Source organism: Corticium candelabrum, chromosome 6 (assembly GCF_963422355.1).
Source record: "Corticium candelabrum chromosome 6, ooCorCand1.1, whole genome shotgun sequence".
Lineage (NCBI taxonomy): Eukaryota > Metazoa > Porifera > Homoscleromorpha > Homosclerophorida > Plakinidae > Corticium > Corticium candelabrum.
This window is the reverse complement of record NC_085090.1, coordinates 3,960,636-3,986,873: the sequence shown is the minus strand read 5'-3', so window position 1 is coordinate 3,986,873 and position 26,238 is coordinate 3,960,636. Positions and strand designations below refer to the sequence as shown.

At 40.6% G+C, this 26,238-nt stretch overlaps 1 protein-coding gene across 1 annotated transcript; it reads right to left on the bottom strand.

Annotated features, from left to right (window-relative positions):
* Window positions 1–11,118: 11,118 nt before the first annotated feature.
* Window positions 11,119–12,505, bottom strand: LOC134180767 (uncharacterized). Its single transcript, XM_062647953.1, has 4 exons — window positions 12,302–12,505; window positions 11,761–12,234; window positions 11,505–11,686; window positions 11,119–11,446 (listed from the first exon to the last, which is right to left on the bottom strand). The coding sequence occupies exons 1-4, from the start codon at window positions 12,503–12,505 to the stop codon at window positions 11,119–11,121; spliced, it is 1,188 nt and encodes a 395-aa protein (XP_062503937.1).
* Between the last annotated feature and the right edge of the window lie 13,733 nt (window positions 12,506–26,238).

The following is a 26,238-nucleotide window of genomic DNA, read 5'->3' as shown; positions in this document are numbered from 1 at the left end:
AAAATGTAGCGTGTTTTCTAAGACATTTTGCCAAATGTTGGAGGACATTCGTTGATGGTCATTTTTAAGTAACAAACCTGCAGGTAAAGCCTAAAGTTGAAAACTTTATGTTTTACATTTCAGCTCTTATCAGTCTTGGTAAATGCTTCAAAGTAAGAGGAAATCTTGAAAATAGTTTAAATTTACTAGAGGAGGCAGTTACTATCAGACGGTCTTGCTACTCCCCTTTCATCCCAAATTGGCATCTGGTATGAAATAATAAGTAATCAATGATAGAAATACGTAATTTTATTATCATCGAATATGTTTAGCTTTCAGTTACGTATCAAAGACGTACGACCTTCTGACAGAAAAGAGGAAGTATTGTAACTCACAATCAAGTCGTATGAGATAACTACAGTGCCGTTACCGTCATCACATCCTACTTTGCCGTATTGAGTAAGTACAACGTTCTCTTGCTATACTATTATAAGTTAGATTTTCGGGCAAGATATGTTGATAACATGCATAAGGACACAACTCATTGTGTTAGTCGTTGTGGCCATAAGCTTGACAGTCAATATGCTTTCTAATCATGTATTATTTTGCTTGCGTTATCTTTTTGCATATCGTACAGTGATTTTCATTTTTCTGTGTATTGCAAACTGTTAAATTAAGGTTTAGATAGTTGATATTTGTAATGTTTATTTCTATTTAACTACTACGCTTACGTTAGCATATATGCGCATTTATTCGAAATTCAATCAACTGCACCAAGTCAAACATTTCCCAACTGCTACGTTCTTGACGTTCCTTTTTGCACTGACAACACAACTAACATATGTGTCTTTCTATAGGCTGAATTGAACGTTACAGTAACAGATGAAGTTAGACAGCGTTTTTAGTCTAGTATAAGCGTGAGACAAAATGTATATGGTGAGATCACGTATGTTACGCGTATGCTTTCACTGCATCTTCTGGAAAATCAGGCGTAGTGAGATCACAGTGAGCACCAATTATGTGCATTGTAATATGAAAGATAACAATGTTCGCATATATTCGTCAACCCACATCCAATTAAACAGCTTTAGGTTTGCAGTAGTTTCATGCTTCTGTTACACAGCACTATAGAAAGAGCTAACTAGCGATTTCTATTGTTTAGTTGTCATGGTACTGCGTCATATTACGTGCCATTACCACAACTAAAAAATTCTTGAGGTCAACACAAGTCCGTGTGTGCGAGTACGATTTTTTAATCGTATACACAATCTACTTTATGACTTTATGGACGGTACACTTGATGAACTGTAAAATGCATTACTTGGATAATAATTATTTTCTCGCAATCATTAAATAAAGTTTTCGACAACAAAGTCTTCTGTAAAGCCTTTTGTAGCCAACTATTCCCTGCATCCTCCGATGTTATAGATATGAAAGTAGTGGGAAACTGCTTTCGATCACAAGGAAACTACGATGAAGCCATATCTTGGCATGAGAAAGCTCGGCAATTTCATCTATAACAAAGCTGTTTGCCTGATCGAGTCGATGACGTTGCGATAAGTTCGTTAAAATTTGGTTTATATGTTAAACCCGTTTTATTGTAGCTAATTGTATTTATAATCTAGATTTGTATTTCTTGTCTGTCGACTATGATGAGAAAGAATGTTGGAAAGAATCCATAAAGCTGTGTCTGGAAGCATAGAAATGGAATGAAAGCGCATCTTTCCAAATCGTACCTTTATTGCTTTCGCAAGATGATATATTCTCAAACTTTTTATTGTATGTATCAAATGTCTGCTTGCAATGTCGGTGTGTGTAGGTATGATGCGATTAGGTTCGTATGAAATCAAGACCGCAAGACTAGAAGAGTCTATGACTCACTTGCAAACTGCCTTGTCGTTTTTGCAAGACAAGCTACCTACTAGTCATTAGACAGCAGATTGTGCGTTGATCCCTTTTCGTCGTTTGTTTTCTGTGTCGATCTGATTGTATGTGTGCAGATTACTTTTACCTTGCTACGTTATTTCTTGCCAAGAAAGAAGAATACCAAGCCAGACTACGTGCAGCGAAATGTATTGAGATACGAAAGACGATTCATTCAGTTGGTCACAGAAAGATCAGGAAAGGTGAGAAACAAGAATACATTCAGTCTTCATTAAACGATCACTCTTTGTTTTTATTTTTCTAGGCGAATGTCTAAAACAAGACATTAGAGAGCTGATTGAAAATGCTAGTACTTGCTGATTGTGTGTTTCCATTTGCTTGTGTTCTTTTTAAAATTAATGGAATTGATTTGTATGGTGTACACGAACTATAGTAATGTCTAGATAGTATTGGAAATTGCATCTTATCGAAGATAACTGTTTTCAAACTTTTCCAATTTGTTGCTTTAGTGAGAAATATGCACTAAATATAGCAACACTGGTAAATGATAAGATCCACGAAGCCTGTTTACGTTAGCGATAGATCGTTATTGGTTAGATAGTTTGTTCTCCAGTGAATTGATGCATACCAATTCATGTTACTACATCTTCCAGAAGCATATATCAAGAGTGTAGAAACAAGTAGAAATACTGTCTTGTTAACTGCAAACTAACTGTAAAAATTTAGCGTCGTCACATTGCATTAGATACCGTGTTTGAAGTACTAAATCGATGTATATAGCTAGACACATTGGTAACAATATAGCTCTAGACCAACAGTAGACTAAAAATTACACAATGCAACCTACTCAGGAAACCGTCCATTTCTAATCGCTTGACCGAGACATACTGACGGTTTCTTACTTTTCACGTAGATCTAACTCTTCGACTCCCCTCTTCGATATCAGGAAGTCAAAACAGCGAGTATACATTGTACCTGCATGAAACTATATTCTCACAAATATCTTTTTGTGTCACTTGACGATTGCAAGAAGCTGCTGCAGCGGCAAAGATGAAGATTGAAAAATCCGCTCATGGTAACCACCAGTCGGTTGCGTAGATAAGAACAGACATTTGAGTTTGGAATAATTAGATTGAGTTGTGCTAGAAACAATTTTTACTTGAAGAAAGCGATAACGTTATAAGATTGTTGTCTTTCAAAAGCTAACCAGATCAATTACGAGACAAACAAGAGGCCGTATTGAAGTTACTGTTCTATATAATTAGTTACCATATTCTTCGTTACTTCCTAATTTGCTTTGCATCTGATCTGTTAACGCCACAGTAAGGACATCATATAGAACAGCAATCACAACTCAAACTAAATACTGTATTACATCTTAGTTCTAACTGTGGTGTTTATGAAATAGACCGACGTGATGAACACGATCCACTCAAGGTCTGTTGTGACATGAAGAACGACGGTGGAGGATGGACTGCAATACAAAGAATATAAGACGAATCAGAAAGTAGTAATTGGCGAATTCGCGAGCAAAAAAGATGGCAGAGAGCGTGACTAACATGAGCGTTGGAATTCATTCGAAATCGCTACCAAACGACAACGTGCGCTATTTGAAGCGACGTCATATGTGTCTTATGTCATAGAACTATCGCATGATGGGGTGTTATTAATAAATTTTCATGTATCCGTAATCACGTGCTAGCTCAAAATTTGAGGCATGCGCTTTGAAATCCAGAGACAGTAAAACTTCCCGTAAATTACGAAAGGGTAGTATATAAATCATCATTGCCGTGTAAAGCGTGTTCCTGCAGAAAGAGGCGTTTCGACTGCGAAGCAGCTTACAAGAAAGACCCGTGCGCATGCTCAATGGTGCGCCCAACAATGGCTTTGGCAAAAGTATAGATAAGCATTAGGATGATAAACAGCGTCCTTTGCCGAGACTTTAAGGACACGGACGCTAGTTAAGATTTATTAGATAAATTCTTATCATTTTATGCTCACCGTACGATTTTGCGCAACTAGTCTATTGTCATTGTTTAAGTAATTATTGCTGTTTGTATTCACTGTCGTAGTCGTATTGGAAGGGAGTCGCGTGTGAGCATATTCCTCCGTATGTGCTGAACCTCCTCACGTAGTTACCACTAGGTGTAGTTGAATACTACAGTAACCGCTGTTTTGATACATTTGGCAATACGATGTTTGCGAGCATTAGTTAATATTCATTAAAGGAATAGCAGGAATACTACATGAGATGATTAAATATTTAATAACTCTTCTGTTTCTCAACAATAATTAATAGAACGGCAACTCCGATACTTTAATAATTAGAAACACTTTGTGTCACATTATGACACGGGATAAACAGTGGTCATTTTTGAGATTTCGCTGACACGGACTTTAGGTACTAGTTACATTTGAGGTTAACTCAAGACCTAAGTGCTTCGGTACATTGTATTATTAATTAATATACACAACTAATTACACGGCATTAGACAGAGTTATCACGGCTTCCTGTCTCTTCTTTCCGTCTCTGACTCTAACGCTTCTTAACTGTCTTCTAGACTTGACTTTATGTTATTTCAGTCTCTTGCTTATTCGTAAAGTGCCGGTCTCAATTCAATACGCCCGTCTATTCGTTATTCAATAGTCCCCTCCCTCTCAAATGATTTGTGACTGATTCCTTTCTTAGGAAGAAATTGCAAGGCAATTTTGTCCCACAAATTATACGAAACATAAAGTACATTATACAACTCAAGAAGTCATGTCTTCTTTTCTCTTTGCTAGTTAGCACCTTAATAGTACATTGTTGATTTTGCAGAACTGCGCCTATCTCATGACTCTGTCGTTTAAGAAAGTTGTCCTCTGAAGAAACCAATAACTATTTCAAGAGTAAATCTCAACAGGGCAGGGAAGTGTTTGTGCCACCGGTTGCTGCTCCCGGCAGTCTATCCTCCAGCGACAAAACAGTTGCCTACGGATAAGTGGAAGCAACGGAAGAACGAGAGAATGAAGAATGACAGAGCCATAGTGAGAATCATTATCACTGTTACTCCAGCAAGGAGCGAACTGACATGGGAAGGTGTGCAGGACAACATAGACCAACACGGGCATCGTGCTATTACACAAAAGTGATGGGACATCCTGTTCCAAAAACAACGGTACAGAAATTTTGTGGTAAGTACAAGCAAAAGTTGGAAGTACGTCGAAAGCATCACGATTTAATATTTCTCATATTTCTGTCTCGAAAGAAGTAGGTGAAGATTGTCTGGCTAGACGAGACTGGAGCTATTTATCTACAGCGTTGGTACGCCTGGATATATTAACTAAATGCTTAACTTTTGGAAATGCGCTTTAATCATCCCATAATTTGGAAAACCACAAAATCGATTTTGAGAGACACATGTCCATGTAACTAAAAATGAATTTGCATTTAGTGCACAAAGGCGTTTCTTAGTGTATTCAGTCAATTAATTGTATGAGATATTTAGTTAGAACAACTGCTATCCAAACACTTGCAAGTGTAAGGTCCACCGGACTAAATAGCTCCAGATAGCAAGTATTATGCAGGCTCCCATTCGCCGGTTTGCATTGCCTGGTTTTTGCCTTCGCGATATAGCGACCTCCAGTCCAATACAAAACGTTAATTACTATACTTTTTAGAATTAGCGCGCTGCAGCGACTTTCTCTGCAAGACATATGAATTGACGGTTTGGCGATATGTACAAATGGAACAGAGTAACACAGCGGTTTCCTTTAGTAATAAAAAGCCTCCTACTTTTCTGCAGTATTACTTTTGGTCGACCACTAATTATATTACCTGCGCTTATCCAAACTTCCATATACTGTTATTGCTTTGCACATAAACATATAGACAAAAATGTTTTGGATACGCGAAACTAATGACGTCTTTTGTCTAACGTGTTATAGAGTATTGGATCATAGTCTCGGTTATTTTCTAATCTCGGTCACTCGGTTGCTGCTAAATAGCTGCAGCCAGACCTAGCTGCTACGCTACCGTCATAGTCCTACTGGATAGCAACTTCGTAGAGCGGGTCACATCATCATCCGTCGTAACGTTGCTGTTGTAGAACTTGAAAACTAATCGCACCAATACTCTGTCACAGACTATCATATCAAGGTCAGTGCCTGCCATCTCCTTTCTGCATCTACTATTGAGATGCGAGTTATCTTCTTCGATATGCTCATTATATGGCTTCCTTTCGCCAAACTGTTGCTTTTGTCTTGTCAACTGTGTGTGTACGCTCGCAGATCGGAGGCGTTCTTTTTGCCTTATGTAATAGTCATTGCCATTGGCTAATAGACCTACGGTGTAATGTTAGTACTCATAGTACTTCTGCTACGGCAGAACGTGAAATCTGACAAACAAATACTCTTACATCCGGGATCATATCTCGGTCAGTCTCTTACATCGCGTTTCTACAAGACAAATTAAGACGTTGGTTATGTCTATTGAAAGTTTTCCTTCCGATGTTTATGCCACTTAATTGCCTGTTTTATCTTCTCAGTTCTTATGTTGTAAGGCTGTGAGAAAGGTGATCGATCTACGGGACATAGAGCGCGCTCGATTGGCTCTTCTTGCCTCTTCTAGAAGAGTAACCAACAGCAGAGTTGATAGAGTTGGCTAGCTCTTTCGACCATAGCGGCGAAATTGCAGTAGTTGGAAGAGGTATGTTCACACTGATCTTCTTCTGAAAGAGGCTGGAAAAGCACAGTACGCGCCCATAACCTCGGTCAGAGTATGAGCCCACTCCTTGGGTTTAACAGCTTTCACGTAAGTGGTTCTAACTTTGTTGATCATTGTAAATACGATCACTTTCGACTAAACCTGAAAGGAAATGTTTTGTAGTAAATTTGTAGAGCTATAGCAGATTTAAATAATGAGACTTTGTAGGCAAACTAGTTAATCTATATTTCTGAATAATAATTAAGATAACCATTATTTATTACGTCAAGTTTAGTACTAATTAGCAAACTTTGTAAATAAACCATGAATAATTATGGATCGATCGAGTTTAACCTTAAATCCATTCTGCCACAAGTTGAATATTAATGCATTTTCAGTTTGCCAGGATGCATACTTGCAAATTGTGTACGTACTACGATCTTGATAATTGTAATATTTTATCGACATCAGTTATTACCAACAACATGCAATTCTTTGTTCTACACAAAAGGTTCGTTAGATATATTCACTAGACAAGTAACTGTTCTCTCTCTAACTTGTTAACTTAAACTAGCTATATACTGTTTAAGGGACACGAAATGCTCAGATTGACCATCTTGCAGAATTGTTAAAAGGAGCGAGACGAATGCTCAAAAACGATTTTGCAAAAGAAAGTAATATTCGGTTTGTCTGTAAATGTTGGTAACTATAGATGATAACCAAAACATTTAAATCACGATTTATGAACTGGACACGATAGCATCAGAAAATGTAGTACGAGGTTTAATTACGTGTCCATACACACCATTTTTGTCTACTCAACAGTCTCCCATATACACAAATGGATGAGACACGATTGCCTTAATTGCTTTGTTATATTTGAGTTTAACGATATTCAGTTTATAGATATTGTGCATGGACGAATAGAGGGTTTTGCTGGTACTTCATATGATTAACTGTTAATTTTTCTTATTTAAATTTTTGCATTAGACAAAATTTTTTGTTATTTTTATAGTACAAATTTATTCCGTATATATAAATAAAGTTTATTTTAACACATTTTTATCTTAATCTCTTTGTTTTGTAAATGATATTCATTACAATGAACATGATGAAGGACCCATACTCTAAAATTTACTTAATTTACAATTTGCTTTAAATTTTTATGTTGCAACACTTTTTTTATCCAAATTTTTGACATTCAATTTTGGTCGTAAACTTGTTAAATCCGTTGTGAAACATTTTTTGACCAATTGTGTTTCAGTACAGCATGTATAAAAATAGAGCATTCGTAAAAATTGTAAAATTAATTTCAATAAATTTTATATTTTATAAAAAAATTCAAATTCTGTGCTAAGCATGCTGTAAAGAAAAACAAGAATTTCTAGATAGAAATGGGATCATTTTGGAGCTTCAATTTAATAAAAACAGTTTGATGATTAGTTTTTATGTTCTTACCAAAGTGTATACTTTTTCTAGTATTCCTACAATCAATGTTAAAATCTCGTAAAATTTGGAAATACTTGAGTTATAGACACTCTTCTTGTTCAAACTCTCCTCCGCTCCCACGTAATATGTAGCGATCCATTATCTATTTCAAATGCAACTTTAATTAAAATATTTAATCGTTGGTTATGATAATCATTTGTTCTTATTTTGGAGTTGCATTCTGTGTTTGAATCGGAAACAATTTCAAACATTGAGAGTTCAAAATTCAAAATGGGTGTGTCTTGCGATCGATGGTTTCATAGTCTTAATTACTAGTCAACCAGTCAACTTCTGTTTCTAGCACTTTCGAAAGTAATGATGCAAAAAATTTATGTTAAAGATTTTGCGTAGATTCACCTTTTCTCACCAAAATCTTTAAAGCTATCGGTCACATGACGGCGTTTGTCAATTGCCTCGATACGTTTCAATTTTTACTCTAGATTTTGTGGATGGTGTTTTTTTTCTTGACGTAGTTAGTTTTAATTATTACATGCGGTGAATGTATGAAACAACTTTGGTAACGATCAGACTGAAGAGTCGCCTTTATACCCACACAAACAGGCGATTTGCTGTCTTTCTTTGTGTTTTAATTTCAATAGCTAAGTGGAAACCAGTTAATATTACAACTTAGGCATCTGAAAAATCTTATAGCTTGCCTATCGTACGCAAGAAAATTATTATCTGTATTATTGTCTAGTCGCAACCGTAACTAGACACATTATCCGGGTGTTTTTAGCTACCGGATACGGAAAAGCTCAGACTAGTCTACTGTCACCGTTCGTGCGTTTACCGGTGGTCGGATACTCTAACGAGTGAGAGATCAAGAATTAGTTCGCAATTTTGATTAGCGTTAGCTATGCTTGTTACAGAAGCCGTGTGATTTGGAAAGTACAGGCAAGAGCTGATCTGTAAACGTACAGTAGGAGTCCATCTCTTCAGGTAAGACTACAGAAACGATAAACTGTTTTTAAACACGAGCAGATAGTTGAGGCTTTACTAGAGGGGACTCTATAGCTATTATGAGGGATTGTAGGGAAATGTGAATGACGTCAGGTTCGTTTTATGATTTCCGTGGCTGTCTGTATGGAACGGTCAGTGGATGGTTCGGCCATTTAATTTTCTACATTTCAATTTTCATGTCTTAATTTTTCAATTTTTAATTTTCAGTTAATTTTTTAATTTTTAATTTTTAATTTTTACTTCTATTCTTATTTAAAATTGTTGTGTTTATTACATTTAAATTTTTAATTTTTAAATTTTTAATTTTTAATTTTTAATTTTCCATATTTTTTGTAAAATGGTTTTCATCTTTTGATGTTTGATTTTTGTGATCTTTAGATTTATTTTTAAAGTTTGATTTTTAGGCACCTATGTGCTCAAAACTAGAAACTTGAACGCGCTGTTCGCTTTTCTATTTCTAACGTGAATAGAAATTAGAAAATAGAAATTGAAATGACCCAAGACGCTAGACACAGCAGGGGTCTCAGCGGGGGTCTCAGTATAGGGCTTCCATTCGCACGCGTGTCTCAGGAGATCACGTTTCCAACACACTAGCAGGTGTTTGTTTTTACTTTGCTTTCCATCACGTGCCAAACCACGTTGGCAACTCTTGACAACTTCGCTCTGACACACAACGTTGTGCCAGCGAATACCTCGGTCCCTAGCTGTGTAGGTACACGTACTGTACGTGCATTGTACACAACACGCTACCATTATTGTAGATGAATCGGTTGGAGGAAAATGCTATGTTATAACTAGATAGGCTCCCCACTAGCTAGCGGATCGCCGAGTTGGCAACTGTGGTGACGAAATATACGGAACGACGTTTGTTGCTAGGAAAAATGGAGACACAATTAAAACATCGAAACCGTCAACCTACTACAATTCATTAAGTAGTAGACTGCGCGCTTTCACGGGCACACTCTAGATGTAGTACACGGTACCGGTACCGTATACAAAGGGTGGGCGTGGTAATCTATAGCAGGTCACATTTCTCATTTGCATGACGTCGCACAACTCACCAAGTAAACAGACATGCACGTCCATCGTCAACGCCTTCCGAACTCTAGTTGAAGTCAACTCAACTGAACTCTATTGCTCAACTCAATTAATTGAACTAACTCAACTAGCTAACGTAGAACAGCGCGGGTTACAGCTAGAGCTAGTTATTAATTAAGTAGACTACGTCAGTGTGTCACTCAATAATCTCGTGGCTGTCATTTTCGGCGCGTACGTTCACATCTGCAGTCAAGCTGTGTGACGAGGAGGCACCTACACCTTGGGTTGTGGCAGATGGTAACATGAATGGCAGTTCCGTGTCCGACGAGCTGTCGTCGTGAGCTACGTCGCTCCCAAGTTCATTTCGCATTTCTTTTTTGAGCTCTTTCATGTCGTCGAAACCGCGAAGAGACAGCGGACGTTTGTCGTCTGACCACGTAGCGTTGCAGAGTGGGCAACGCCCGCATTGAGAAGTGCAACGTTCGCAGCCGAGCCATTGTCGGCAGCAAATAGACACTGCTATCGGACTTCTGCTGAGAAGGTGGCAAATCTTGCAACGCATCATTCTTGCTGCTATTGTCGCTGCTTTCGATTTAGTGCGTCGTTTCGATGGCAACGGATGGCGAGTCACTTGCTCCATCTGGTCTTCGATGTTCTCGAGTCGCTCGTGTACTCGTTCGAAGCTGGACTCCAGGCGGCCGAGATGAGTTAGCGCGTCTTCTACTTCGCCGTCGATCTTGAAAAGGATATCCAAATTTGCAAATCGGTTAGCACTAGGTGGGGTGTGAGAACATACGGCCACGCCTTTCCCTCTTCTCGCAAACAGCTGCCTACGCACACTAGCTACTATAGTGTATCGATAAATAAACTCTCTGAACATCAAAAGCTATAGGCTTTCCAAATGTACAAAAGCAATTTGCTAACCGTAGACATCATCACCCTTGCTAGATCTCACTCATGATCATTGAGGAAATTCCCCCGGAAGACACGTCCTCAACTTGCACAACCAGTTAGTATTGCAGTCGCTATTTTTTAGGTTCTCTATTGAAGCGGTACTCCAATGGCTATTTTTCATTATGCAACTATTACAAAGTAATTGTCAAATGATAGAAATAGCGCCAAGCGTCATGAAATGGAGTATGATAGCCGTTTACTGTTGCTGAGTAGAGATCATTGTAGGTTCCGTGGTTTAATGTAAAATATTGACTTCTGGCCAAGTGGATGGCGTTGTCCGCAATCAGGTCATTGCCATATTCTGTTGGCCTTCTCAAAATTCCTCCCTCTCCTTCGAATAACTGCACTGCGTAGTCTACAGTTGGAATTGTTCCTGCTGGAGGTCTAACAGCCTGGTGATTTTGAACTCTGTGATTAGGAGTTCCTTTTCCTATATACAAAGTTACACAAAGTGTGTTGCTAATTGACAGTAATATGCAGACTTTATCCTATACCTGGAATAGGATGGTTGTTCTACGCTAGAACAAATAGTTCTATTCCAGCCTGGCACACTCTCATAGCCAGCCACAAGATACAAAACTTGACAATGTCATCGTTCAAGTCTAGTTGGTCGGTTTCCACCAGATCATTAAGGCATTCCTTAACAGGATAATTAACCCTTTGGTTGACTTCTACCCATATTCTTTCTGCTGGATGATTCTAGGTAATTAAAGAATTAAGTATATTACAATCACATCTTAATCATTGTGTGTCATTTATGTTGGTGTCTATACCTCCCTAGACATTGACTGAACATGGGGAGCTCTTCTTTGGTTTCGCCTTAAATTTGCTAAGCGTTCTTGCACGTATAGAGACAAAATGAACTCTTTCCCATGGTCAACTCGTATTTGATCCCACAGACCAAATTGTATCAAGATAGGTCGGAATAAGTGCCTGTAAATCAAAATGTTGTTTTTGATAGGCATTGTAATGATGCCAAGAATGAATCCACTATAGCCGTCAATGGCGAGGACATGTGTAACTCCATACATCAAAAGCTTTTTATTCTGGTCTATGTGCATTTTGTGACCACAGTATTGAGCGTAATAGGGTATGGGATTTACTCGTCGATGCGCAAGAGCTTGCCTCCTTCTGTGATATCCAGGAGCAACTTGTCCAAGAGCCCATCCAACTCTTTTTTCCCATACACGAAAGCCTCTAGTTTGCAAGTAGCCCTTCATCATCTTCCTCCCGTATGCTGGCCCAACCTTATTTCAGCAACGTTGTAATCACATGTATATAGATATTTAGAGTATATACATATTTACGATTTACCTCTCTAACACCGGCTTCAACGATTTGCCTTAACTCACGATTCGACACATCCGAGTTAGAGTGGATGTCGTGTTCAAAGCATAATATTCTCACCGATCTCTCAGAAAGTTCTCTAACTCCAGGATGTCTTCGCCTCAGTCTATAGCTTATTTCTGAATGCGAAATGCCTTCTTCTACCATTCGTCTGATGTCTGCCTCGTCCATTACAGCGACTGCAATACTAACTGGTTGTTCAAGTTGACGGCGTGTCTTCCGGAGGAATTTCCTCAATGATCATCAGTGAGATCTAGCAAGGGTGATGATGTCTACGGTTAGCAAATTGCTTTTGTACATTTGGAAAGCCTATAGCTTTTGATGTTCAGAGAGTTTATTTATCGATACACTATAGTAGCTAGTGTGCGTAGGTAGCTGTTTGCGAGAAGAGGGAAAGGCGTGGCCGTATGTTCTCACACCCCACCTAGTGCTAAACGATTTGCTTCGAAGCCTCTAGTCTCGTTGTTTGTGAGAAGAGTTAGCTAACCTCATGAGTGGCTAACAATAAACGTCAAAACAAATCGCATTGCAGCTCTAGAAGAGTCCGAACCACCGCTCATTGGTAATTGGACGGGTCGACTGCTTTCTCACACCGCAAGACATTCTTGGGTAGACTTTCGCAGCCTCCACTACAGTTGTTTTGTAAGCGTCGTCTACGTTAGGTCGCCACAACTTGCATCTCCCCATATTGTTTTTGACTAATGTTGTGAAGCGTTCTCTAGGCGTGGTCACACCGCCTCGGCTCTATTAAAGGAGGTCGTATCGGTCAGTAGTCGTCAATCGTTAGTAAAATCATTTCAGTCTGCGTGTCGAGACGATGGACAGGCAACGACGGTTTGGTGGACCATTTGACATGGTGACCATTTTTCGAGGGACGCAAGAGCTGCCAATGAAATTGTCGGACGTGAGCAGTTTGCGACTGTCTCGAGTTTTCAAGGCAAGTCAAGTTGTACACGGCGCGAACAACTTTAGATGTTAAAACAATCATACAATGTTAACTAATTAATTAAGGTGATCGACAAAATTCAGTGTTGCGTATCACTGTGTAGGTAGAAGTCATTTACCTGAAAAGAGAGGATGGCAACGAGACGGCAATATTTTCTCATACCGGAGGTCGATTCAACGGACTCTCGGCTGGTCATCTCTATCAACTCTACGGCGACCCGCTCTTGGTGAAAGAGTCGAATGTGTTCGATGCCTCGTCGTTTTCGCACATTCGTCGCCTACAGCTGCAGCCAGTTGTAGGTGTAACCAGTGAAGCAAGTCGCCATACTGCTAGGACCGCAACAGTTTCAGCACCCGGAACTTCATGGACGCCGGCGCCGTCTTCCTCTTGGTCTGCGTTTAGATCGACGTCGGGAACGGTCAGTGTAAATTCGGCGCAGATACCATGCGCCGTTCCGGAGATATTAGCGCGCGAGCGGAAGCAAGTAAGATCGGCGGGAAATGGCATCGTTGTGGGAGAAGTCAGGAAGACGACCACAGTCTCACTTTCGACCCGAATGAATTCGGCGTGCGCGAGCCAAACTCGGCCGAGATCCGACTCGCACTTTTTGAGAAACGCTCCTACGGACGGACACACAAACAGACAGACAGACTGACAGACACCTCTCCTTTATATGTATATATATAAGCTGTCTGTCTGTCTGTCTGTCTGTCAATACATATATTTTTTGTATATGAATGAAGATACAGATACAATAGCAAATGGCTAACTACGCTTATCCTATGTCAATAATGAAAGCAAGAGAAAACAACTAACAGCTAAATACAATATATATTTATGTACTAATTGGTTAAAAGGGATCAGGTAATCCATTTTGTATAGAACATCTGCGAGTCTTGGCACTTGGCCTGTCCCAACAAGGCATTACTGATTTCATCAGGAGTATATTGACATTGCAACGTTGGAATTGAATGGCAATTATTTGACGGCAATAGTCTTTAAACTTTGCCCTGTTTGATTTTCCAAAGTTATCTTTTGATCGTTTGACAAGTCATCTAAATAGGTCTCTGATTTCTTACTCCATCTTCCAAAATGTTCCAAGACTAGTGGAACCACTCTCACAGACAACCCTCCAGGATATTTTTGTTTCTCATACCGAGCCAACTGTCTGTCTTTCCTTCTGACAGCGGCTTCTCCCTCCAGATTGGCTGACGTTGGAAATATGTTTAAACTCCAAGAATGAGCAAGTGCTATATCTAACTCTTCGTTGGAACCAATACCAGTATCAAAACAACTATGTCTGGGCGACTGTCAGATGTAGCATATCAATTTTTATCTCTCTTGTGTGTGTTGAATTTTGAGGTCGTTTAGACACTGACCACACAGACATTATCAAGGCATGTGGTTAGATAGCACCACTCCCTGTTTTGCATGTAATCTAATGATATCCGCTTGAGTTACCAGTTTTCTCGTCCACAGTCACACGTCTGAATAGTACCTCACAAATCAAGTGAAGTCCAAGTCTGAGCTAATCCGCCAACCGAAATTCTGAGGGTTTAAGTGCGAGCTTCCATGAAGTTGGAATAGCAAACAACCAAGGCTTGAATCATTTTCTTTGCAGAAAGCAAAGTCTATTGCCATCTTGAAGTGAATTTGCTTTCTCCATTTAAGAAAGTAGCTTTCATTTTAGCATTTTCTTTTGAGAACTTTTGTTGTAGCCTCTTTGTCTCAGACAACATCTTCAATAAGGGCTAGGATGGTATTACAATTAAAGTTAGTGTCTGACTTAGGCTGCTGAAGGAGGGTGTTGACATTGCAACTTTGTCTATTTCGTGTTTTACATCTGTAAAACGAATGGGCAATTCATTCAAAAAATGAGCCCACGAAGTCATGAAGGCTAATGACGTAACTGATTAAAGCATCGAAATACCAAAACAACCATTTTATTGGTTGAGTTGCTTGGTGTCATGCAGTGTCATCTGTTAAGTTGCAACCAAGTAATGTGTTAATTGTTGACCTCGATTGAAATCGTGAAGATCAGCTGCTGACTTGAGAAGATCTGGGATCACTGAGCGAGCTAAGTGATTAATTCGGAGAATGTGACAGAATGTTAGTAATAGCATGGCACTCTGAATATCCTGCAGCTCAGTCATCTGCTTGCAGAGGTTGTCTCCTGATGTTGCTGACATAACACAGTGGTGTTTTATAAACTGAGCCTTTTCAATTGGGATGCCTAGAATTGCTGAACCACAATAGTTGGTAGAAATAGTGCTCTGAGAACTTATCTGACTAGAAAGTGGTGTAGGGCTGTGTGAGATCTCACATTTGTGGTCAGCTATATCAAGGCGTATTGTGATAAATGTTGCTTTGAGATTTTCAATGACAAAAAGATCTTTAGTTGGTGGAGCCGAAAGAGACACATCATCGGAGTAAGCTAGAACTAGTATTTTAGGGTTTTCCTTTACGTTCACGAGAATCGGGTGTATTGCAATTGAGAACAATGCTGGTCTTAAAGAATCTCCCTAATGAATGCCCCTGTGACAGTTGAAGACTACTGGTTTGGTCTTTTGCAAAAGTACAAGAACATTGACATTCAGATACATCTGCTTAATGCGATAGAGTATGTCTAAATGAAGATGACACCTCCAGCAATAACTGTCTTCGATCTAGAGAATAAATGGCATTTTTCACATACGTTTTCAATACAATCTATTCAGGATTAGACTGTAAAAGCAATTGAACATGATATATGAGCAGCTCAGTTCCGCAATCAGTCCTCACACCATGATGTATTATGTTGATAAAACCACATCTTGCTTGTTTCTTCTACAAACAGATTGCTCTTGCTGTTAAACGCCGCATAGCCTCTGCAATTGCAGTGGGACGCACATCTTTTGTTTGGTTTTTGAAGAACTAGTAAGCGAGGTGATGTGAGCAACTTGCCTATACTATCAGACAAGGTATCTATAGGAATAGCTTAACAAGCTCTATGTAAGAGATCTGCCCCCTCGTCAGATTGAATCAAGACTTTGAAATTTTCGTAGGGCCAACTAGATGGTCCAGCACCAGAACATCGCGGTTATCGAAGAATCACTTCGAGAAGAAAATCTTTAGAGAGACTTCTTTGGATTAGAATTTACTGGAGTGGAAACAGCAGGAATTTCTCAGATCTTTTTGGATGCTTTTCCTCCAATTTTTGAACTGTCTCTTTTGAAGCTAGTGCTAACCCCACACTAGTTAACACTCTAGCAGCTCTTGAAAGTTTACCACATCGAATCAATTTGAGTGCTGCTTGTTTTGATTGATTAGAACTTGAACTCAGCTCTATAGAAATCGTAGACTCAGACAAATAGAGCAATTTCTCCCATTTCTATTCTAAAAACTTGACAAAAACAGACTTGTCTTCTTTCAAGCCAGATCTGCCCCTTTTTGAATTTGCCTCCAAAACCATTCTAGGAATGAGATAAAACAGATTTTATGCTGTCTCATTATCCTGATTTTGACATATTTTTCTCAAAGCCACCAAACAGCAAACTACAAAGTGAGACCTCAAGGCTGATTTGACTGATTGCACAACTCTAGGAGGTGTGGCCGACAGGATAGTATCCAGTGACAACTTGCGAATGAACTCTCAAGCAGCTGATTCTAGGTCTAGATTACAAACCTCATGTATAGAAATTCCGGGAAAGCAACTTGCTGGTTTCATCTAATATTGAAGGCGACTGTGCTCCAAAACAAGAAACTGTTGACACTTGGCAGGTAGTAAGTGTAGCGGCGACGCCTTTGTTTTGACAACCTGAATCCGCAGAAGTGGACTTTGGTGACTTTTTCCTACATTGAGATGTATGTTGACCTAACTTTAGAAACCAGAGTCGGCAATGTGAGCATCGAAGGAGATTAAAGCGATTGCTAACTCGCGCCGCAAACGGTCTTGCTGTATGTGACAAAAGATGACATGGAGGGCCAGACACTTTACAATGATAAACAGGTCAAACCTCCTCTACTTGTGAGAAAGCCGTCAAATCTAATATACAAGAAAAATTCTCTCTCTGATTTCTTTCTTCTACCCCGTTGCACATTGGAGATCTGTCTCTCTGTCTGTCTGTCTGTCTGTCTGTCTGTCTGTCTGTCTGTCTGTCTGTCTGTCCGCCTGTTTGTCTGTGTTTTTGTCTGCCTGTCTGTCTGTCTGTCGTTCTGTCCGTCCGTCTGTCTGTCGGTCTGTCTGTCTGTCTGTCTGTCTGTCTGTCTGTCATTCAGTGTTTTACTCATTAGCAATAGTCTCGGACTACAAGTAGAACATTTCATTTTAACAATAACTGTTTGTAGTAGTGAAGATTGTTGACAATAAACTTGATTCTGTCTGTCTGTCTGTCTGTCTGTCTGTCTGTCTGTCTGTTTGTCTGTCTGTATGTCTGCCTGGCTGGCTGTCTGAGTAGGAGCGCATTTCTACCGTGTAGGGTTATATATTCGCCGAATTTGTCTTGCTTACGCCAAACCTGTAAGGCCGACTGTGCATGGTCCTTACTGGAGGGGTCGACCTCCGCATAAAATCTGTTGACGAGGCGAACGCTGCACCTTCCGGTTTCCTCAATTGCTTGTCAGACATAGTTCCGTGTAGTCTGTACACTGTCGGCGTCCTTTGCAACGTTTCTGGAGATTGACGATAAATTGCTGATTGCTGCCTCTCTTCCAGCGCTCACGTTCTTCTCCAAATTGTGATTGCATCTGCACCGAATCCGACAAACGCATCCGAGCGGTACACTTGCAATGAGTCTATTTCTACCGAAAAACGCGAGCAGCGAAGTCAATCAGAACGCATGTCAAGCCATATATACGGCTGCACGTGACTTTTAAGATTTTGCTATGTGGATGCGATTCACGATCTCTTGTAATTTCTCAAATTGGGATATAGTTGAACTGAATATAACTCTGTAGGAAATTGTCTGCCAATTTCTAGAACGTAATACTAATGCACCTAGCAATCTCTATTGTACGTAATCAGCCATGGGCGAAGTAGGAGATCTGTAATGGCATACCAGTAATAACGTATATACTTTGCGATCCTTGTTATTTTCTCAAGACTGGATCTAATTGAACGAGACATAATTGAACTGTATAAAAATGCATTTGAGTGAGTTATACGCATTACCAAAGTCAGAACGGGATACTCATGCAACAACAAAAATTTCCATAAAACGTTTATTACATTAATTAACTTTATATGGGAATTCGCTCCGTGGCTGCTAATTATCGCGATATAACTCTGAACAAAATTCTTTATAAGAATTCTTTAGAAAGATACACTTCATAATATATTTGAACGGGGTGAATGAGTTGTAATTTATGAATGCACACAACGATAATTTAATTAACTGCAACAAAATATAGTAGAAATTTCCTGACCATTAGTAATCTGTCCGTGCGGAAATGGGGATGGATATCTTAAGCGATAAAACAGGATTGTTTGACCTTACATTCTCTAGATATTATGGGTCTATATACATATATGCATATGTTTGGACTCTCGAATAGAAGCATGAAAGGCTTTATAGACTAGTCATGTCGTCGTATCTTTTTGCTATTACTATTTTTCCACGCGATACTTTAGTAGGCTCGTGCGTCACGTGCTAAGATTTAGGACCATCAGATTTCGTAGTGATTCGCTTAGTTCCTTTAAGCGTGTTCTGTTTGTATAACAGGAATTTCGTGACGTCTAACTGTACGTTTGCGATTTGTAATGGATTTGAAGGCTTCGAAATCCGAGAAAGATCTACCGGCACAGAAGAAATCAGGTAAACGATATCATGAGAAATAGTTGTATTGTACAAAATCTACTTTGCTACATAACGTAGTATTTGCAGGCTCTAAAATTGAGGACTTTGAATTTTCAAGAGTTATTTTTATGTCTTCACATGAATGACAAAACTACTACTCTGCTTTGTCCAGAGTGTTGTGTACTTTCTCCTACTGATGACTTGACTTTCGTCATTTAGGATACAGTGTAAATTGCAATGATTTCGTGCATGACGAGATTGTTAAACTACTTAGGACCACTCACTTGGCGGAGGCGTGAATAGGGAGTGACATAAATGGGGAGTGACATCAAGTATGGACTGTACAGTTTGCAGAGGTCGATGCGGTGAAGATGACCCACAGCAGCTAATGTGTATGCGTCTTTGTTTAAGCATGTACCTATTAGACATTATTGCCCTGTTTTTGAGCTTGCTGTGGAATCAAGGGACCCGTGGGATTGTTATCATGGGTGTTGTACCAGCACAATGCTGCAATTGCGGGAGTATTTGCGTTTATTGGTCGCTATTTGCAATGCATGCGGAACGTTTCTGACCGATATTTGCACCAGGACTTTACTGTTGCGTAGAATCATTCAATTGATTCATCTAATTATCTGTGCATGTGCATCATGGTATCAAATAGAATATGAAGCCTTCTTTTCTACGCGGTGAAGTTTGTACATGGTTAGGTATAGGCCATGTATGACTAAATCTGATAGAAATCAATCTGCAGGTTTACGTGTTACGTTTTGGACATACTCTTGTCTGATTGTGTCATGTCCAAAAATTTTGTTAACATAGGCTCATACTCAGTTATTAATCTTGCAAAGTTTTTGACGGAAATTGGACATTGTTCGGCTATAGGGTCACACTAGTACTGGCTTTATCTGTGGCTTCATGAGGCTAGTTGGAGAAGCAGTAATTAAAAATGATCACTTGGTTTACCTGTGTTACAGTAGAATGTCCATGGGTCTCTTTCACATGATTTATCAACGACCTCACGATTTGCCACATTGTCTATTCTAGTAGTTTGACAGATTTATAAACTACCAGTAACTGCAAATCTCTTTCAGCACTTAGGTAACGTCATCACTGAAGGAGATTGATATTGCTGATATACCATAAACCTATTCTATTCGATAGAAATGAATTTTTGTAGATTCTTTGAGCGAGAAGAAATCAGCTGAGTTGGTCGCTGCTGATGTTGTTCTAGAAACGTCTGAAAATGTATCAAATCTGGACGGTGAGATGATAATTATTTTGTTTTAGAATTGAAGCTGAGGTATATATTATATCATCTCAAGGGTAGCTGTAAGGCAATAATCAAAAATTAATTTTTGTTTGAAATTGATAGTTTTGTTGGCATACATGACAATTTTAAAATTTAAGTTAATTCTTTGCTTATATATAGCAGGTCAAATTTTGCTGCCGTTTGTACAAGTTCGGGTAACGGGCGTGGTGTAGTGTGCACGTCACAGAAGGGAGACTCCACGCTAGCGTATACTTTCAACAAAGGAATCTTGGCGAAAGGATAGTTTATTGTTGTGTGGCTGCAGGATGGACTAATTCGATGCGGTTTAACGCAGTTACACAGAGTTGACTCCACTCTGGGACGTAGCCCGCGCATCGAAAAGAAGTGTATATACGTATCCCTGCATCCGCAACCGTGTCATTACGCTCATGGCCTCTCTAACAACTAACGCAATTTGCATTCTTTTGTTCCTTTCCCATGTCCAAGGACACAACAGTAACCTTTGCTCTCAGTGAGCGCAAGTCGCTTATGGCTGAAACGGCCAGGGAAGCAGTTTAAGCCGATTTGGCCACTGTTCGTCGCAACATTCTCAGCGTCAGTCGGATCGTGCTACCAAGGAGCAAGCAAGTTAAAATACACACGCATTCGCATGTTGCGATGTTTGTCGTTTCCTTGGATTGATTGTCCGCTAGCCCTATCTTCACCGTTTCTTTCTTTCTTCTATTCTCCGCATGTCCAGGGACGCCAGATAACTTGCTATGATTTCATGGGCTCTCGACTGCACTAATCTGGCCATGTTTTTAGTTTGCTTTTTTTGTGGTATTTTTCGTTGTTGGGTGGCCAAACGAGATTTTCCAACTGCCGTCATCTTCGGCGTTGGACCGTTGATTATGGTGCCGCCTAGCGGTACCTTTGGTGTAGAGCGTGACCTTCTGGCGCGGCCTTGTGGCGTCTGCCGCATGGCTTCTGAACGTGGTTTACGGGATGCCGTCGCCTGGCGCTGGCACTTGGAACCTGCCAAGTGTCCTTGGCATGCCGTTCCTCAGGCGTTACTTCCTGTGAGGTCCGACTGGTTTATTTAGAGGCATTTTTGTTACATGCCGTTATTCAAGCGATATTTCCTGTATTAGCTCTCTGCGTGGTCAGCTGGAAGCACTCAGTAACTGTTTTAGGACGGCAGCATAGCGTCACTTCTTCCGTTGGTCAATCCGGAACTTCGACAGAGTATCTATTTAACGTGTGCATTAACCAGTAGCCACGTTACGTTATTGGTCATATTTGCACGCCACTCTCATGTCGTGTTCCGCACATGTCGTTCTGGGATTTCATCTCGCCTGGTTCACACTCTCGTCAACTTTGTCCTTGGAACTGGCGGCTATACAAGTCGTACATGTTACTGATAGAGGTCAGGGTATGTGGTGAATACACGTGTTGTCGACAAGCGTGTTGCCTTTTTTTTATTCATGCTGTCTCCCACACGTTAATCGCGCCTTATGCCGATTTCTGTGGCGGTCTTGCGTGCGGCTGTCACTTAAGCGAGGTTCTTCTAAGGAGCTTCTACTCAGATGTGGCAGCTTCCTGTCTTGCCTTGTGTCATTGGCATCTGTGTGTGGCAGCGCTACCAAGCTATGTTCGTCTGCTTAAGTAACGGCGCACCCAGGGTACTTACGTGTTGACGCCGATGCCTTGTCGGTCAAACTTTATGTGCTCTGTCTGCTGCGGCAGCGCTGCAAGAGGTCAGCGTTGAGGTCAGAGTTGAGCCAGGGCGAGACTTCGAACTTATCGTACGTCCTTCAGCCGCCAGATTTATTGCTGTTGAGTCATGTATCATTGGAGAAGGCAGCGTACCCATTTCGAAGCGCATTGTTCGCCAGCTGCAATCGCTGGAGTACGTGGACAAGTTCGAACTTTTACCTGACAACTTGGACATGCTCCGGCATATGGAAAGTTCACAAGCGGGACAAGGTGAATCCCTAGCTGTCGCCTTCTCCGTCAGATAATGGGCATACCAACCTCGGTACAGCGTTTTGCTGTGTACGCTGGCGTTTTCCTGCAGTGCCGCAGCAGGACGGTTTGTCTCCTCATGATCCATAGTTACGGCAGCCAACGTCGGCCAATCACTCTTTCTCATGCCACGCATCATATAAGCCTCCTACCCTGACGTTTAGTCGAAAATCGTCGCTTTGCGGGGTTATGGACCACCTTTTTACCTTCCATCCATTATGCCAGGATGTCATTGTTGAAGTCTATTGCGGAAGTCAGTGGAAGAAGACATTGAAATTCTGACGCTATTGTATTCATAGTATTATCGGTTTAAAGAAGTAGTATATAATACATATGTATGGGTATACTTAGTGGTGATATGTAGTTGCGGTTCTTTCTTGTACGTATTTAACCCTTTAAGTATCGGTCCGATAGTGGTATATGAGTTATAATTTTACCCAATCCACGACCCTCGATTGCATTCTTTAAAATAAATCTGGATTTATTAGCTCTTCACACCTAGCACGTCGATCTCAGCACTATCCTACTGTTCTTTGTCCCCATAAGAGTCAGATTCAAGTTTGGAGTGTTTCTTTACTCTTCACACAGTACGACCAAAAGGTGCTATATATACGGCTATATTGAAAATTCTCTACAACACGGCGTTCATTTCCAAAAGACGTCACTTGGGTGTAATGTAGAAGAATATCTTGCATGAGGCGCCCTTTCTACCGATGAATGATAAAATATTGCCAATAGTAACGGCACATCAAGCTATTTATATCTTGTAGCATAATCAAATTGTCAGGATGCTTTTTCCCGGCTTTTGCATATACCAGTAGACGTCATTCGGATGGCGCATCACGAAAATATCAAATTCTTTCACATCACAGCTCCATCATTGTAGTTTGCCATCCAATTGGTGCCAAAAGTAATTTTCGAGAATGAAGACTAGAGTCTCACTGGCTTTGGGCTTGTGAATTAAAGTGTATTTAGCATAGGTTCTTCTATGGTTACCTACTCAGCGATTGTCTAGTATCTCTTCGATCTGTACATTGGTTAGAGGTTTCAACGCCTTCGCCACTTTTTCCACTACCCACTGAGCCAGGTAATATTAATCCTTTTTGCTTGCCTTGCTGGCTTCGCCACCGGTACCCAACGCACTCGCCGTGAGAGGTGCCGCCAGACCGGCCAACAACGTGCTAAAAAACCACCCTGCTTTGTCACGGCCTTTCTTCTCTAGTGTCACACCATCACTACTGGTAGGTTTCTTAGTGGCTCCAGAGATAGCACCAGATACGGCGATCAATCCTAGTGTACCGAGCACCGCAAGGGCAACTTTGAGAATTTTAGGTGCAAATCTAGCTGTTATCGTGCCGATCGACCGTTTTAGCGATCTGCGACTTGGAGACTTTGAAATCAATGTTTGGCCGCTGTACCTTTGCCTTTGTGTTCTTTGCTGTATTGAATTTCCGTTATATTCAAACATCAACCTTCTTCGATAACTGAGAATGTGATAATCGTAGGTTATAGCTCGTATTTTTTGAAGGGCATTGCGTATTGCTTCCTCCTGACTAGTGATCACAGTGAACCTAAACTTGACGTAATTCATGTCTATATCTATAGATTACATTAAACGTTCACGTTCATCTTTCTACTCACCCTCCAACGTCATATATCGATCACTTAATACCACGCAGTGGAAGATGTACGCCAAACGTCGTCGTTTGCAAGGTTTCTAAGTTGCTCGCCAACTGCTATAGTATTTCGAGGTGGGCCGTTCCCATCTTTAGCCTTTCTCTGTGCTTGCAATTGGACACGTCGACGTGTATGATAGAGTAGACTTTTAAAAATTCTTTTATAGACACTTTGTTTCGTGTCCAAATATTTCTTACCACTTTCTGGAACATCATGTGCGTCATCGAGTAATTTCTGGATGCTTTAGACTAGTTATTCTCGATGTCTCTGTCAGAGTACTCTCTGCATGCTATTGACGCGCACGCTCAACCGTGTCAGCTTAGCGTTGTCGAAGATTTGGATGTTCTGGAGCTGACTCCCTTTTCGCTCGACGGACGAAAACGCAACGAAGACGTGTTGAGGTAATTGCTAGCTGTCAACGCTGGTGACTCTCCAAGTAGAGATCACTTCGGCGGCACAAAACTGATTTGGCTTTGTAGACTCTCATTTGCTTCAGGTAGAGAGTACGCTGCGCACTCACAACAACAAAGCTTCCAATTGCTTCTACAGGGAGACCGACGGTCGAACCTTTGCATCCATTAAAACAAACGCTTACTGTTGTATTTATTCACAACCGAAATAGAAGCTCTATAGATACATTTATCGAGGTAATGACACGAAAGATGCACTTCCGACTGACAACCTTATCAAACGTCTGGACTCAGTGCTGGGGTAGAATATTACAGCACTTTGGACCCTGCCCAAGGATGTCTCCAAGTAATCTTAAAGACAGAGGACAAGTCAAAGCGGCGTTTGGATTACCTGGAAGTTTTGTAAAAATTCAACCGAGTGCTTTTTGGGCTTAGGTAGTCTAAGAGGTTTTTTGCAGGAACTTTCGCAAACCGAGCCTATTGTCAGTGTTAAATCACGACGGTCTCAGTGTTACTGACGGTCAGTTAACTGACTGTGTATAGTGACGTAAAAAACAACCGGAAAACTCTCTATGAATCGTGACAGGGGTAAAGCGTCCAATGTTGACGTTAGCGTGCGCAATGCAAGTAAACTTCTGCGACTGCTATGCATTATTTCGATGATTTGTTGTTTCTGCTCGTTCTGTATAGTTGGATGTCTATCAACGGAGATGCAGATGTGCGTATACCAGCTAAACTAAACTATCGCCGCCTGTACAGTCGCTGACGTTTTAATCCAGCTGGGGTCTGTTCAAGTCTCGTCCCCAGGCCCTCTTCCACGCCCGGAGAAGAGTGCATGCGAGCAGAAATTAGAAGGAAATCGTGGTAATGCATGCACGCATGCGTAACCGACGTTGTTTAGAATCTTGAGCCGATAATATCGCGCGCAATGAGACCCAAATTGGCAAAAGGTGGATGAAGGCAGAGTTTCTGGTTTTAATATGGCGTTGCACTACGCTCTAGGCAAGCTTAAGATGTGTAATGTATAGCTGAAGAAGCAGCAGCGTGTTGTCCTAAAGCACATCTACAACGGAAACGACGTTTACGTGTTCGTCTGGCTTTCAACAGGATACTGTAAATCGCTATGCTACCAACTTATACCGTTTATGGTTGACTGTAAGCTAGGGAAATGTGGTGACGAAGATTGTATATAAGTCGTCATAGTCGTGTCTCCTCTAGTATCGCTGATGATAGAACAAGTTCAAAGATTATACGTGAACTCGAAGTTTCCTCTGCCATTCTTGGTGTAGATGTAAGTTCTACTCGCGTTTCAAGAAAAATTCTAGCTAGGGGACACAACCATTTGTCATCAGTTGGTCTGATTGTGCGCGACATTATCGACTCGAGATTTTAAACAACGTCGGTTTCGCCTGCGTGCATACATTACCACTATTTCCTTCTAATTTATGCGCGCATGCAATTACAACGTGTACAATGCTTTCTTTTCTGGGCGCGCAAGAGGACCTGGGTACGAGGCAAGGGTCTGTTCTAGCCTTGTACCCAGGCTCACTCGCGCGCCGGTAGAAGAGGGTCTGATACACGTTGTTTTCGCATTCGCGCATAAATTACCTCAAAATCGGCGTAATGTATGCACGCATGCGGAACCTACGTTGTTTAGAATCTCAAGCCGATAATGTTGACAGCGAACAGCTTCCGTGTTTATGTGATGCTCTTTTTTGTCTTCTTTTTTCGACTTAGATACCAGGTCTGGCTGTCATGTGCCTGCACCTTCAATTTTCTGCTACAGCTCGAATGAACTGAGCACAGCGCTGGCAGAGCTGTCG

Bases quoted from the DNA above. Each gene is read 5' to 3' on its own strand.
- LOC134180767 (XM_062647953.1), bottom strand. From the start codon at position 12,505: ATGGACGAGGCAGACATCAGACGAATGGTAGAAGAAGGCATTTCGCAT. The intron at 12,235-12,301 runs GTAAATCGTAAA...TGCTGAAATAAG, and splicing joins TTGAAGCCGGTGTTAGAGAG to GTTGGGCCAGCATACGGGAG. The intron at 11,447-11,504 runs GTAGAACAACCA...ACTGTCAATTAG, and splicing joins ATAGAACTATTTGTTCTAGC to CAACACACTTTGTGTAACTT.